We start from the raw sequence: 12,856 nt of genomic DNA, 5'->3' as shown, positions 1-12,856 counted from the left end.
TGAGCACAGTACCAAACTATGGTGTGACTTCTAAGCAGAGAACAGGTACGTACAATTGGAATGTACATACTTGTGAAGTATGCCAAGTATCACGATGTGCTACCTAGTAGGTCATGCATAGTATGTTATACATAGAAATGTAGTGCCAGTATTTAAAATAGCAATCTCTTATTTGACATTTCTCAACTGAAATTCGCCCTTCTTTTCACTGACATCAACAGTAGTTTTCATGATGAGCTGTAGTTTTTACATGCACTAAGATAAGCTATTAAGAAAATTATATTAAATTGACAAGAACATATTGCAATAATACAGTCCATGTATGAAAATAAACAATAAAGAGGATATTGCATTTGGTTTTTGGACATTTTGGTTCCACTAAGAGTTTACATTTTGAAAACGTTTTAATATCCTCAATAAACAGAAGACGATTCATATCACATTCATCTGAAAATATTACGTTGCCTGTATAGTTGTTTTGATTGTTGGTTTATCTATGCCATATCATGCCCCAGTACAGAAGTAGCAGAAATATTTTCATTTGTTGTTTGTTGATTCTGTACTTTTAGTGTTGCCTTGAAACACCACTGTGTGCTCTCAGACATGATGTGATTAACATTGTGCAATCGCTTATCCTGAGTCAACCTGCTTTAGGAGCTTAATCAGAGCTCCATCTTCAGTCATTGCTAATCTGCAGCTGAAAAGCTTTAAGAGTGAGAGGCAGAAATGCAGATGTAATTAGGATTCTGTTTAAGTGGAGGAGAAAAAAAATAATTAAAAAAAATAGCAAAAAAACTGTGGAGCCTTTTTAAAATGCTGCCAAAAGCTTTTCCAAGTGTGATTTCTGTCTAAAAATGGGTATAGAAAGTAATCTGCCAGCTGCAATACGTTGCATTACTGTGGCAAAATAGCAGATATGACACTCGGTGAAAACTGCCATTATGAGAGAGCAGAAAAACCCACAGTTATCATCAAGGCAGCTTTCTAAATTGCTATTTTTTTATTTTTATTTTTTAAACTAAGCTGAAAACACCTTAGTTTTTAGCTTTTGAGTGTTCCTAATTACCTTCACAAGTTCTTAAAAGAACCAGTAATCCTTTTTGGATGTCCTTGCTACGGGAGCTTTCTGTTTAAGCCTTCAGCTGAATTAATGTTCAGGTTAACTGTGCTCTGACCTTCGCAGGAGGCTGTGTTCAGGATGCTCTGTTTGTTTCTGTCTGTGACAGGGAGGCTGTTGTAGTGCTTTGTTGGGAGAGGCTGACACCCATCTGCACAGGGTCATAAGCACACTTAGTATCAAGCCAAATAGAAAATGCTGAAAATTGCCGATTGCCTGATTGGAGGGCTAAGTGTAGACTGTATCCTGGTTTACTCAGTATTTATTTCTTTATTTACAGATATTTCTTTATGTACAGATTAACGTGTATGTTGACCAAAATCTTCCAATTCAATTCGGCACTTTGCTTTTGTTTAAAAATGAGGCATGTATCATTTACTATGTTGCAGTAAGTAGCTGCTTTGACGTCTGATGTGTTATCTGGCTTCTCTTCTGAACTCGCCAGGCATAACAGTCAGCTGCTGTTTCCTATTGTTTTTATCACTGAATTATAGAGCTGTTTATAGCATGTTGTTTCACCTGGTGAGATACATATTTAGGGTCCTCTGCTTCTCAATAAGACCACATCAGGACTTCTGTGGTGGTCCTGGCACTACTACTATTCTTCAAAAATAGCTTCCAGGCCAGTTTTGTTCATCATGTTAATGGCCAGCACAATTTCATGGAAGGTATTCCTGCCCCTAAGTGGCATAATCTGACCTTTGTACCCCTCGTACTAAATATTTCTGTTTCTGCATATGGACGTCCGTTTCTGCAGGCAAACAGAGCTGAATTCCTTGCTAAGGATCCACCCTAACTAAGGAGACACCTTTGATTCCCACAAGTGATTCTTCCCACTGTGATTCCCACAAGATAAGCTTGAATTTGTAAGGCGGATGCTTGCTTGTGACCCACGTGATAAAAATAATTTGAAGTGGTTAATAAGCACGATGTGTTCTGTAAATCATGTTTAATTTGGGTGGAAAGGGACCTCTAGCAGCTCACTGATTCCATTCGTTCTGGAAAAAAAAAGTGTTTCAGATCTGATTGATTTAATTCCTTGTGAAATATTTATAGTAGATACTTGACTGTTTACAAGGATGGAAGTTCTGTCTCTCAGTTGGCAGTTTATTTCCTGGTGTCCTATTTCTTACACTTTTCATTCTTCCATGCCGTTTAAGGATCACTAATCACCATCTGTTGTTACCTCTTTTACATTTCATATGCTTCCTAAACATCTTGGCATCTCTTGCCTTTCTTCTGATGCCTCTTTATGGAGACGAGGCACAGCGAGCATCCCAAGTAGCATGGCAACAAGGAAGTTATAACTAATTTTCCTGATTACCTAGAAATGTATGGTCAAGTTTTCCATTGTCATTGATGGAGTAATCTGTTGAGCAGACAAAAAGTGTAGCTACAAAAAGACTCTTTCATGGAACTGGACAGTGGTCTACACAGAACGGCCTCATTGCCACTGGCATCATATAGAGAGCAGTGTTTTTTTTGGTTCTGGAGGTATTTAGTTTGTGTATTGCCAAAGTTTCAGACACAAAGCCTGTGGACAGTCTTCCTATCCATTCTCAGCTACAGTAGGAAGGTGCAAAAACTAATATCTTTGATGGAGAATTTTAAAATACAGCGGATTATGGCCATAGAAAACAAAGCTGGCTTCACCCCGTGTGGTTTGATGCATTTCTTTCATCACAGGCAGAACTAAGCAGAGTGGAAATCCCAGTGATTCAGATGAGAATTTTTGCAACAACAGTCCTGATCAGTGATATTCTTGAAATAGGCACTTTGGGAGTGCTGGGGTCAGTCACACTGGTACCTAAAGGCAGTGTGCTACTAAGAGGGATGGGTTTAGCTTCAGATTTCCTGAGCCACCTGGATTCGGCACTGCTTGAAGCCTTCACTGTGGGTGCTCACGCACTCTTTAGCATTTGAGTTAATGAGGGCCGCTGGAGGTTGCCCAAGTTATTAGTCAAGCATTACAAATTAGTTTAAAATAAATATTCAGCACCAGCTGTCCCTTTGGAGCCTAAGGTATGAAGTAAATGGCTTACCCAAAGACCTTGTTGTGTCTGTGGAGTTTTAAGTCTTTGCAGTCAAAACAGCCTTTGCCAGGTTCAAGCAGAAGTTAAGTGCTCTGAAGGGACTTCGTTTTAGGCTGAGCAGGAAAAACAGAAGTGGTGGTGTAATTAATATTCTGTAAGGGTAAAGAGTAAACTGGAAAGAAACCATACATCTCCCATTTAAAATGTATTCTTCTTTGCACCTGTTCTGCTCATTTGGGGCAATTTTTTTAGGATCTTTTGTGAGGGATTTTTGTTTGTTTGTTTGTTTGTTTGTGAGAGATGGGGAAAAAAAGATATGATAGTTTTATGATGGTTATAGTAAAACAAGAGGGCAAATGAATTAATCAAAGCTTTTCCTATCTCCTACATCATTATGGCTTGTTTGGGCAAACCAAGTGCCAAAAGGGCAAACCAAGTATCAAAATCAAATGTACCTTTTTAGACATAAATTAAAAAAATAAGTTAAAAAAAAGTTTATTTTTAAACTTAGTGGTAAGTTTACTGTGAAGACACGCCTACATGGAAATAAAGATAAGTAGATTTTTCCTTGCCTCACTCTTGAATATGAATTGTCAAACTTTGTGAACGTTTTCCTACAAAAATGTCAGCCAGAGCCGATGATTCATCAAGGTAAATTTCTGCCTGAACACTTAAAATACAGGCATTATTGTGACCATATCAAACGAGATTTAATAGTGAAAACTGATGGATAGTCTTTCCATGAGTGCTTCTGGTAATATAGACTGTTCTTTTTACAGTTATTGTGTGACTGATAACAGAGTTCACTGCGTTATATTGTCTAAGTTTTACTTGATTCCAAAGCATAGGTTTGGGCTGACTGGTTATTATGGAAAAATAAATGAAAAGTAATTGTATCAAATTGCAGAGACCTGAAGAAGAAACTGTGAAGTCGAAGTCTAAAAAGCAACGAGAAGGCAGACTATTTGTGACTCTCAAGAATCAAAAAGTGATTGCAAGATCAGACATCACAGGATTTTATTATCCAGGTATATATTTTTGTCCACATTTTAATTATTTACTGGTAGAACATTACTTTAGATCATGTTTGGCTACTTTGTCTTTGTTTTATGGTGTTATTAAGGATGCTTTTTAAGTCTTTTTTATTTTAGGAACTACTTTCTCTCTTGTCTTGGTACAATATCCTGGCTAAATGTGAATGAAGAATGTATTGTATAGATATATTTGAACTCAGTGATTTCTAACAGCTTATAGGATGTTTCTTTTTTCAGATGATAAGAGATAAAGGTAACTGTAGTATTTCATAGTGTTGTTCTTTTAGGAACTGTAATAAAGAAGGTCAGTTCTACCCGCGCACTTGTTGACTTCAGCCATGGGGAGAGCTGGGTTGTACCTCTGAAGTTCATTGTGCCTGTGGGATGCGCCATGCCATGTACATATCTACAGGTGAATAATTGTTTGCATTTTCTATGACATCAAATACACACTCTTGATTTTGTCTCTTTGTTAACACGCAGAAAAAAACAATAGTGTATCATAGGAGAGTCTTTAGTGATAGCATATTTAAACGCAGTTAAATCTAGAGAGATACTGTTTTTTCCCCCTGTGTTTTCTTGCTGATTTGGTGGAAATTAGGAGTGATCAGTAAATGAAAGGACCAAATTCATTTTCTTTTTAAGATTCTTATTAAAGCGCTGGAACACATCAGAATGATGATTCATGTAAATATTTCTTAATGTTTAATTTTGTGCCTTGTTCACAAGCTGTGTGGTTCTTCCCTGGTGTGTAGGTGGGAGACTATGTATTTGCCAGAACTGGGACACAGACAGGGAACAATTATTGTTATGTGCCTGCCATTGTCATAGCAACGCCAGAAGTGGGGAGAATCGGTGCTAAACTCTACACAGTTCTGATGTTCAGCAACAGGAAAGTGAGTATGCCTAGAAGATGAAACTACTTTGGCAATAGTGTTATCATCATTCCATTTTTGATGAGGCAGATGTAATTTTCCAGGCTAATGAGCTCATTGCCCCATTTCCTGTCTCCAGTTAACCAAAGTAAATCAGAATTCGGGGCCCAGTGTAGAGCCTATGTAGTAAATATGAAATGCAAAATCCCGTAGGATAGTTCATTTAGTGGCTTTCACAAGCTTTGTGCTGCTAATGAGAAATACAGGGTTTTCATAACAGTTGCTACAATATTCATTTCATCTCACTATGTTTGTTTATAAGCCATTATGATAATTTTCTCAGTGCAATACTAAGAAGGTGTACTTTGTACTTGAAAATGTTATCTTTAGAGGCTGGTTACAGTTGCGTTAAACCAGTGGGGTTTTTTTATACATATACTTCTTCATTGTTTCTGAGCTTCAGATCTCAATTCAATGACTGTTGATGGTATTGCTGCAGGAACACTGCGTAAGAAGTTGCCTTATTAAAATCAGCCAAACCAAATATGCCTTCTCCTGTCAGTATATAAGAATGGTGCAGAGGGTGGATTCTACAGAGTGAGTATGCTCAAATCTAAAAACATAAAAGTTGCTTTACGTGAATGCCAAATGTTGCACTTTGGGTTCAACTACGCTTTCAGACTTCCATGGGTAATCCTCTACTGTTGCCATGGTCTGGTTGCTCTCAATATGTAAGCAAATGATCCAACCCACATGCACATGCTGGCAATTTGTTGCCCTGTATTCATTTTGGAGACATTGGAGATATGTAATGGCTTGAAGTAGCTGCAGGATTGCCAACATGTGAATTTCTACATAATGTATCCAGATTGTGATCACAGGTTTGGTTGTATATTCACTGGCCAGGTTGTAGAACAGATAGTTGAAGTTAAATTAATGTGGAGGAAATAAAAGGTTTCAAACAATATTGCCTGTAAAGTGTCTCTGTCTTTGAGGATAGTACTGTTCAGATTGTCCTCAAATTGCCCATATTAAAGAAACATGAGAAGTGCTTCCAAGCAATGTTATTTCAAATGTTTTTACTTACGTCTGATCAGCTGCATTTTAAAGACAACGAGGCCCAGATACAGAAAGGGACAGTGTAGGACTCAGAGCAGTAATACCTGTGTGCCTGCAGGTATGAGAGTGGAGCTGAGGTGCCTTTACTCTATGGATGTATATTGAATGCCACAGTTTGTAGTGCAGAGTTTAAGGCAGCAACTGAGAAATGATGAAGACAGCTGAGCTTCTAAAACTGAGACTCTCTTCCCTTAGATGGCTACTTGCAGCCCTGAACTTGGCATATCTGAGCCATTTGGATTCACGGGGTCGTCTTTTGGCATTGGATATGCTACATGGACAGTAATTTTTAGCATACAGTCAATGTTGGTAGACCTAACCTGAGGAACTCAGGTGAAGTATGTTAAAGTCCCAATAAAAACCTCAGTGATTAATGCTGATCCACAATATTCCAAAGTTCTGCTGCCAGAATCACAGCACCTTCTTTTGCACATTCCCAACTTTAACATCTCCTGCAATATATTTCTCTCTATCATTTTCAAGAATTACCAATAGAAGCCTCGTACTATAGAGGCTGTATAGTTTTATAGTTGAGTCTTATGAATTTCCCACTGCTTAGAGCTGTCAGTCTCTGTAGTGAATTGCTTTGCGAGTTATATGTAGACAGTCCCTGACAGTGCACTTAGTGATTCAAAATGTTCTTTTGCTTGCTAGGATTCAAGTTCTCTGTAAAGCCACATTCTTGTGAAGTGAAATCCCATTCCTTTGTTGCTGGCTAATGTGTTAGTGTAGTACCATGCAGACATACAAACTGTCCTCTTCTGGGTGCTGACTACATTAACTCAGTGGCTGCATCATAAAAAGCCAGTACTGGCCATGAGTTTACTTTGTATTTGTTTACTTTCATAGCCAGCATGCTGTGTTGAACGTTTGTTTTCCTTTTAAAAGGAGGTTTACGTTCAAAGCCAATAAATAACCATGTTTCATTAGTGACACATTAATCAGTTGCTAATATTAGCAATGCTATGGCAGAGCTCCAGCTCACATTGAGCTGGAGTTTGCAATTCTCAGTGAGTATGGATGTGTGCATCCAGCTGGAATTTATTGCTCCTTATATTCTAAATGAGTTGCCTACCTCTCATGTCATACTGACCAGAGTGAAGTGGTGCAGCATACTGCTGATCCACACGCACAGATTTAATAAGAACACACTGATGTTGCTGTTAGAAATAAACAAAGCAAAAACATAATTTAATCGGAATGGAAACAAAAGGCTTAATGGCGATACTGATATCAGAAGCTGAAAGCGAGATGGTTCCTTTGTGCTAAGTCTTGTAGAAGCAAGGAACTAAAATGTGAAATGGAAAGCCTATGCTTCCCTGTTGACAGAGAGCACACAGTTGCACGTGGTGCTTGTAATCCAAATAGCTTGTCCAAATCTTCAGCTCTGAGTTCTTTCGGGTTGTCTTTTTGATGTTTATATGTGTGTACTAGGAGTCATGTTTAACTCACTACTCTTTAGAGCTACTAATGTATATCCCATTATTTTAATGTCATCAGGCACTGTCTGTTTGGAGTGTTTTTCTGCTATCACAGTAGAATGAAATAACTGTGGGCTCTGCAAATGTAGCTAACAAGTTCCATACACAAAACGCCACACCATCAGGGCCCCCATCATAAAAGACAGTCATTGCCCAAATCCTCTGCAGTCATAAGGTAGATAGAAGTAGGGGTTTAAGCCAGAAATTGAGGAACCATTCTCATTTGATGTAAGTAAACCTGAAATGTTGTTTCAGTTCTGCAGCACTTCTGATAACGTGGGGCTTAGTGCAGCCAGGGAGACATCTGTAACTACATTTTGTGTCACAACTATTCTGCAGATTCTAGGAAGTTCAAGAGTGTTGTGGGAATGGGCTATGAAGGGTATGAGTTCTTGCTCACCTGTATTAGGATTTGGATCAACAGGGACATTGTCCAGCGTATTTTTAGATAAGTAACTGTATGTAATATGTTAGCAAGGAATATCGTATCTACAGAAAAGAGAGAGAAACGGTGCATGCTGGTTTAGGCTGTTCTGTCCATATTTTGCAACTAGAAAGGAAGTTGAATGATAACGTACTTACAACCTTGTTAAGTGCTCAAGAGTGCAGTAAGTCCTTCTCTTGTCAGCAGTGTAAGATGTGGGAGAGGGTAAAATATGTCATATTAAAAAAGATTTAAAATAGTATATGCCATGTGAGCTTAGTGTATTTCCTTCTCTAACTTTCTAGCTCAGACAAAGAGGCTCCAGAGCCCCATCTACACTCACCTTTGGAAAATGAAGGAGGAGAAGTAGCAGAGAAATGTACTGTGAAAGGAAGTAGGGGAAAACAGAAAAAGAGGAGAGCAGAGGACAAAAGACATGCCAAGGGGAGAATGATGGACTCTGATCTTTTTCTTGTCTCCAGGAGGGAGGTAAAACACAGAGGAAGAAGTTCAGTGCCTTGCAGAGAAGAAGAGTTTGAAGGTAAAGAATTAGACTCTAAGTATTAAAGACTAAACAGGTGTGATAGGCCTTAGTTTATCCCCACAAAATAAACTTGGGCTCCATTGTCATTTCTGGGTGTTAGACCAATCTGCTTTCCCTTGTCTTATGCGATGGCATTCATCCACCTCCTTTGGAAACCATTCTTCACACTGATCATCCTCTGCCTGTTTCCACAGCAAAGGGAATAAATGAAGAAAGCATGTTCTGGCATATCCTACCTTAATTTTCCAAATGTTCATAGGACCAGTGAAGATGCATCAATCTTAGTACCTCCTAATAAGCACAGTGTAAACTGAGGTCTTTCTGCAATTTGTTACTTGTTAGATAAAAGGTACATTTTTTACCTCAGATATTACATTATTGCATATGGAGCTCAATGCTTCTAAGGTTAAATCGCTTTTAGTGTCTGAGATAGCTCAGGTAAAGAAGACAAGAGTATCTGTATTGCCTTTCACTCCCCCAGTAGAGACCTGGACTAGTCTGATACACCATAGCATGCTACAGCCAGCTCTTCCTTTTATGGGAGTACTGTCAGTGGAAAGATAACAGGTTTTTTATTGAGTCGTAGAATCACAGAATCATTTGAGCTGGAGGAGACCTTTCAAGATCATCTATTCCGACCCCCTGCAATGAACAGGGACAAAAACAGCTACATCAGTTTGCTCAGAGTCCTGTCCAGTCTGATAGAGCATCCATCACCTCTCTGGGCAACCTGTCCCAGTGCCTCATCACTCTGTAAATACACAGTTATCCCAGACTCCTCTCTCTTGGATGTCTTGAGATGTGGATGCAGTGTAAATATGAAATGCTGATACGATCAGCAAAATCCTGTTACTGATTTTAAGCAGGTTGAAGAGAAAGATGAAATGAGAGCCTTCAATCCTTTTATCCTGCCTAGCTTTACCAAATAATTTCATAATAGTCTACCAAGACTCTGTCAGGACTTCAAGGTGGAACGCAGGTTGAATGTGCTGAGGGGGATCCTCTACTGACCGCATCATAGATCCTGTTGGCTTTTCTTTTTCTTTGCTTAAATTTCTTTCTATCTGCATGTGTTTCCATAGAAAGGAGAAGGTCAAAGAGACGATAAAGATGTTAACGGGGTGTGGTCATCCTCACAGTTTTATCAGATACTCCCTGTTATAATGTTGTGATGTGTATGATTGTGTATTTATCCTCTCCGGGTGTAAATATTTGTCCCATGTTCAAACTGTGCTAATGATTTCACAGCATTTTGTGTATGTAGTTTTGTAAGTTATATCAGATGTGCAACTGAACCTGTGATACACAAATCTGTTTCAACTGTTTATATATATGTATATGTATACAAGGTAACGTACCTTTGGTCTGTGTTTGGTAACTTATCCATGTTGTTAATCAGCACATCTTCCTACAAACAATTCAGCTCACTTCATGTGCACATTTCTGTTGTGTTCTGCGAGGAAGTAACTTCTGAACTTGAGTGAGCATTGCCCATTGTAGAGATGGATTTTTCTGCTCACAGAGATGATGTGGGTTCAGCAACGCGGTTCTTATGTGGTTGGTTGATAAAGCCTTTCATTTCCATGAAGGGCTTCTGCAGAGCTGGGGTTATTGGGTGAACTAATGGAGCATTTAGAACCGTGATTTGGTTTGTGCTGAGCTAGAATATTTCCGAGGAATCAATAGTTCTTTCCTATTGTACCTACTCAGGGAAACAACATTAATAGAAATTAATAAAGTTGAAGTAGTTGTATTGTATTTAGTGCATACTGGCTTCCTTATTGCACAGATGTGTAATTTTGCATTATTTCCTCCAGAACTATAATATTCAACATGTTATTATTATTTTAATATGCATGCCTACTGCTCCTGTATATTTAGCTAGTTCTGTATGTTTATAAGAGACCGAAGCCCTGGCAAATTCCTGCTAACTCTTAAAGAGCTGATGAGACCTTTGTCTGTGTAGTTTATAACGGGATGTGACTTGAAGCAATTACACTGATGATTACTGTAACTGCCAGTATGAGGTGGGTGGGAGACCTCTCAAAATGATCATTTTCCATCCTTTCCTGAGGCAAATCCAGTCCAGCTGAATTGAGTTCGAAAGTGTAAGAGCTGTGGCACCTGGCAATCTGGGGGATTGGCTGCATTTCCCACATCAGGATTTCACATTTTTTAGCACCCACTTGTTTTCCAGTCTCATTTTGAAGATACTTCATTCACCATTTGGAGCTATCGTTATAAAGCAGCGCTCCCATCTGTTGGTCATGGCTTGTTTAATAAGCAGTTGATATCAGTCCAGCTATGCTTGCATCTGCTGCTTAGAGCAGCTGTGTGTTGTCAAGGGCTCCCCAGCAGCCATCAGATTTAGCTTTTGTTTTTCTGTTGATGGCGCGTTACAACTTACCCACAGTGACTCTCCTTGTCAAGGCTGTCTGTTCATCTAAAGAGGAAACTGTACTAAAGCGGGAATCAGCTACATTGCCATAAAGATGGAAGCATACAGATGTGGAAGGGAAGAAGGTGCAGGTCCATTGACGTTGGCACGTGTTGGTGAGGTGGGAGAGGAAAGGCAATTTAGCAAGACCAGAAGGGTTTGTCTCCGCATCTTGGGAAGGCACACAGGGAGCCTGTGCACTGGACAAAGAAAATAAATGGTTTGTGAATGGTGTGTGATGGGGTGCACTCTTTTAACAGCATGCATTTTGTGTTTTATTTAAGGTAGTAGTATGGCAGCAGCAGCAGCTTTCAGTATTTTAGTTCGGCAGTGTTTTTGTACTGCAGGGTACAGATACGGTCAAGAAATATCCTGAACCTTCCACAGGTGAACTTCAGAGTTTTGTCTCTAAGGTTGCTCAAGAAGCATCCAAGTGTTCCTTTTGTGTATCTAAATGCTGATGTTGTGCATGTCTGAGATGACTTTCAAAGGCACGCTTCTGATCAGATGATCTTGGAGGTCTTTTCCAATCTTGGTGATTCTATGATTCTGTGATTATCAAGCTCTTTACTTTGGGATTTTTCAGTGGTAAACATAGTCAACATTTCTAAAACTAATCATACTCATACCTTGTGTCCTCCGTGTACTCCATCTGTGTTGTTGCTTTCTCACCGTGTATACCACAGCTTTGCTCTTCAGCTACCTCCCAGCTTTATTTTCCGCTGTACAAGCGTTTCTTATGATCATTTAAAACTTTGGATACTCATTCATTCCCCAGCAGTGACCAGGAGATGGTTCCCAGGGAAGAGTTGAAACAAAAGTTGGCATGTAAATGCCCCATTTCCAGGCTTAGAAGATGATGATACTTAAAGAGCAAACTGGGTTGAACTTATGAGAATGAAAGAAAAAAGTCAAGAACTATTGCTCTGTGGCCATAGTCATGGAGTCATTTGTTCAGTGATAAATTGCAGGGTATGTGCACATGTGTGTGGGAATGCTGGACTATAAAACCTGAGCTCATGGAGGGTCACTGTTTTCTCTCACTAAATAGTACCTGTTCTCCCTTAGCACCTTCTTTCTCCATTTCATCATCCTGGTGTTCATCAAGGTGTCAAGATCTGCTGCCGTCTGTTGCTTCAAGCTCTCCAGAGCATCCCTGCTGCTTGTACAGTCCTTCTGCAGAAAGTCTCCCGTGTCCAGTAGAAGCAACGCCATCAACATTACTGCAGTAAACCTGGAGCAGCAAGGATTGGCATTGCAGCCTCAGCACCACAGCACAGAACAAAGGAAGCTGCGATAAGAGTGTGCGATGAAGGAGCTACCGAGGAACGGATGAGTATGCAGACAGGAAAGATTTTTAGCAGATGCAGCTGTGAAATTTCATTGCTTGAGTCAAAAATAAACTGACTGGTTTGTGCTAAAATATTTACCATTTTGCAGACTTACTTTGGAGATATGAAAGAGGAAATGCTAGAGGTGCAGCTGTGCTGCTGAAAAGTATCAGTTAAAAGTTAGAGCCTCTACCCAACAAAGGTAACATGGAATTCACTTTGCAAGATAACATCTGAAATGGCACATGGCAGGGGGGACTTGTTTGTGTGACACTAAAGATCCTCACCTCAACTGAAGTATGACGTGTGAATGCAGTGGCACCATGCTAAGGTTTGTCCAGGGCTTTCTGCTCAGAGGGAGAAGACAGATTCTGACTATGTTTGGCATATCAGTGTAGATGAACATTAAGAATTCTCGCAAGTTTGACTTCAGATACCAATGCAATATCCAGGTCAATGTA

At 39.4% G+C, this 12,856-nt stretch overlaps 1 protein-coding gene across 1 annotated transcript in view; it reads left to right on the top strand.

The window, feature by feature from the left end:
• Positions 1-8,926, top strand: part of VWA3B (von Willebrand factor A domain containing 3B) — a 65,883-nt gene extending 56,957 nt beyond the window's left edge. Inside the window, exons 23-28 of the mRNA XM_072340980.1 lie at positions 4,058-4,178; positions 4,472-4,596; positions 4,940-5,080; positions 5,559-5,656; positions 8,389-8,624; positions 8,822-8,926. Coding sequence (XP_072197081.1) covers positions 4,058-4,178; positions 4,472-4,596; positions 4,940-5,080; positions 5,559-5,656; positions 8,389-8,624; positions 8,822-8,868 — 768 coding nt within the window. The 3' untranslated portion in view covers positions 8,869-8,926. The remainder of the gene's footprint in view (positions 1-4,057; positions 4,179-4,471; positions 4,597-4,939; positions 5,081-5,558; positions 5,657-8,388; positions 8,625-8,821) is intronic.
• Positions 8,927-12,856: the final 3,930 nt, after the last annotated feature.

This window comes from Excalfactoria chinensis, chromosome 1 (genome assembly GCF_039878825.1).
Source record: "Excalfactoria chinensis isolate bCotChi1 chromosome 1, bCotChi1.hap2, whole genome shotgun sequence".
In the NCBI taxonomy this organism is placed as follows: Eukaryota; Metazoa; Chordata; class Aves; order Galliformes; family Phasianidae; genus Excalfactoria; species Excalfactoria chinensis.
Note: the sequence above shows the minus strand (reverse complement) of the source record. Positions and strands in the feature narration are given on the sequence as shown.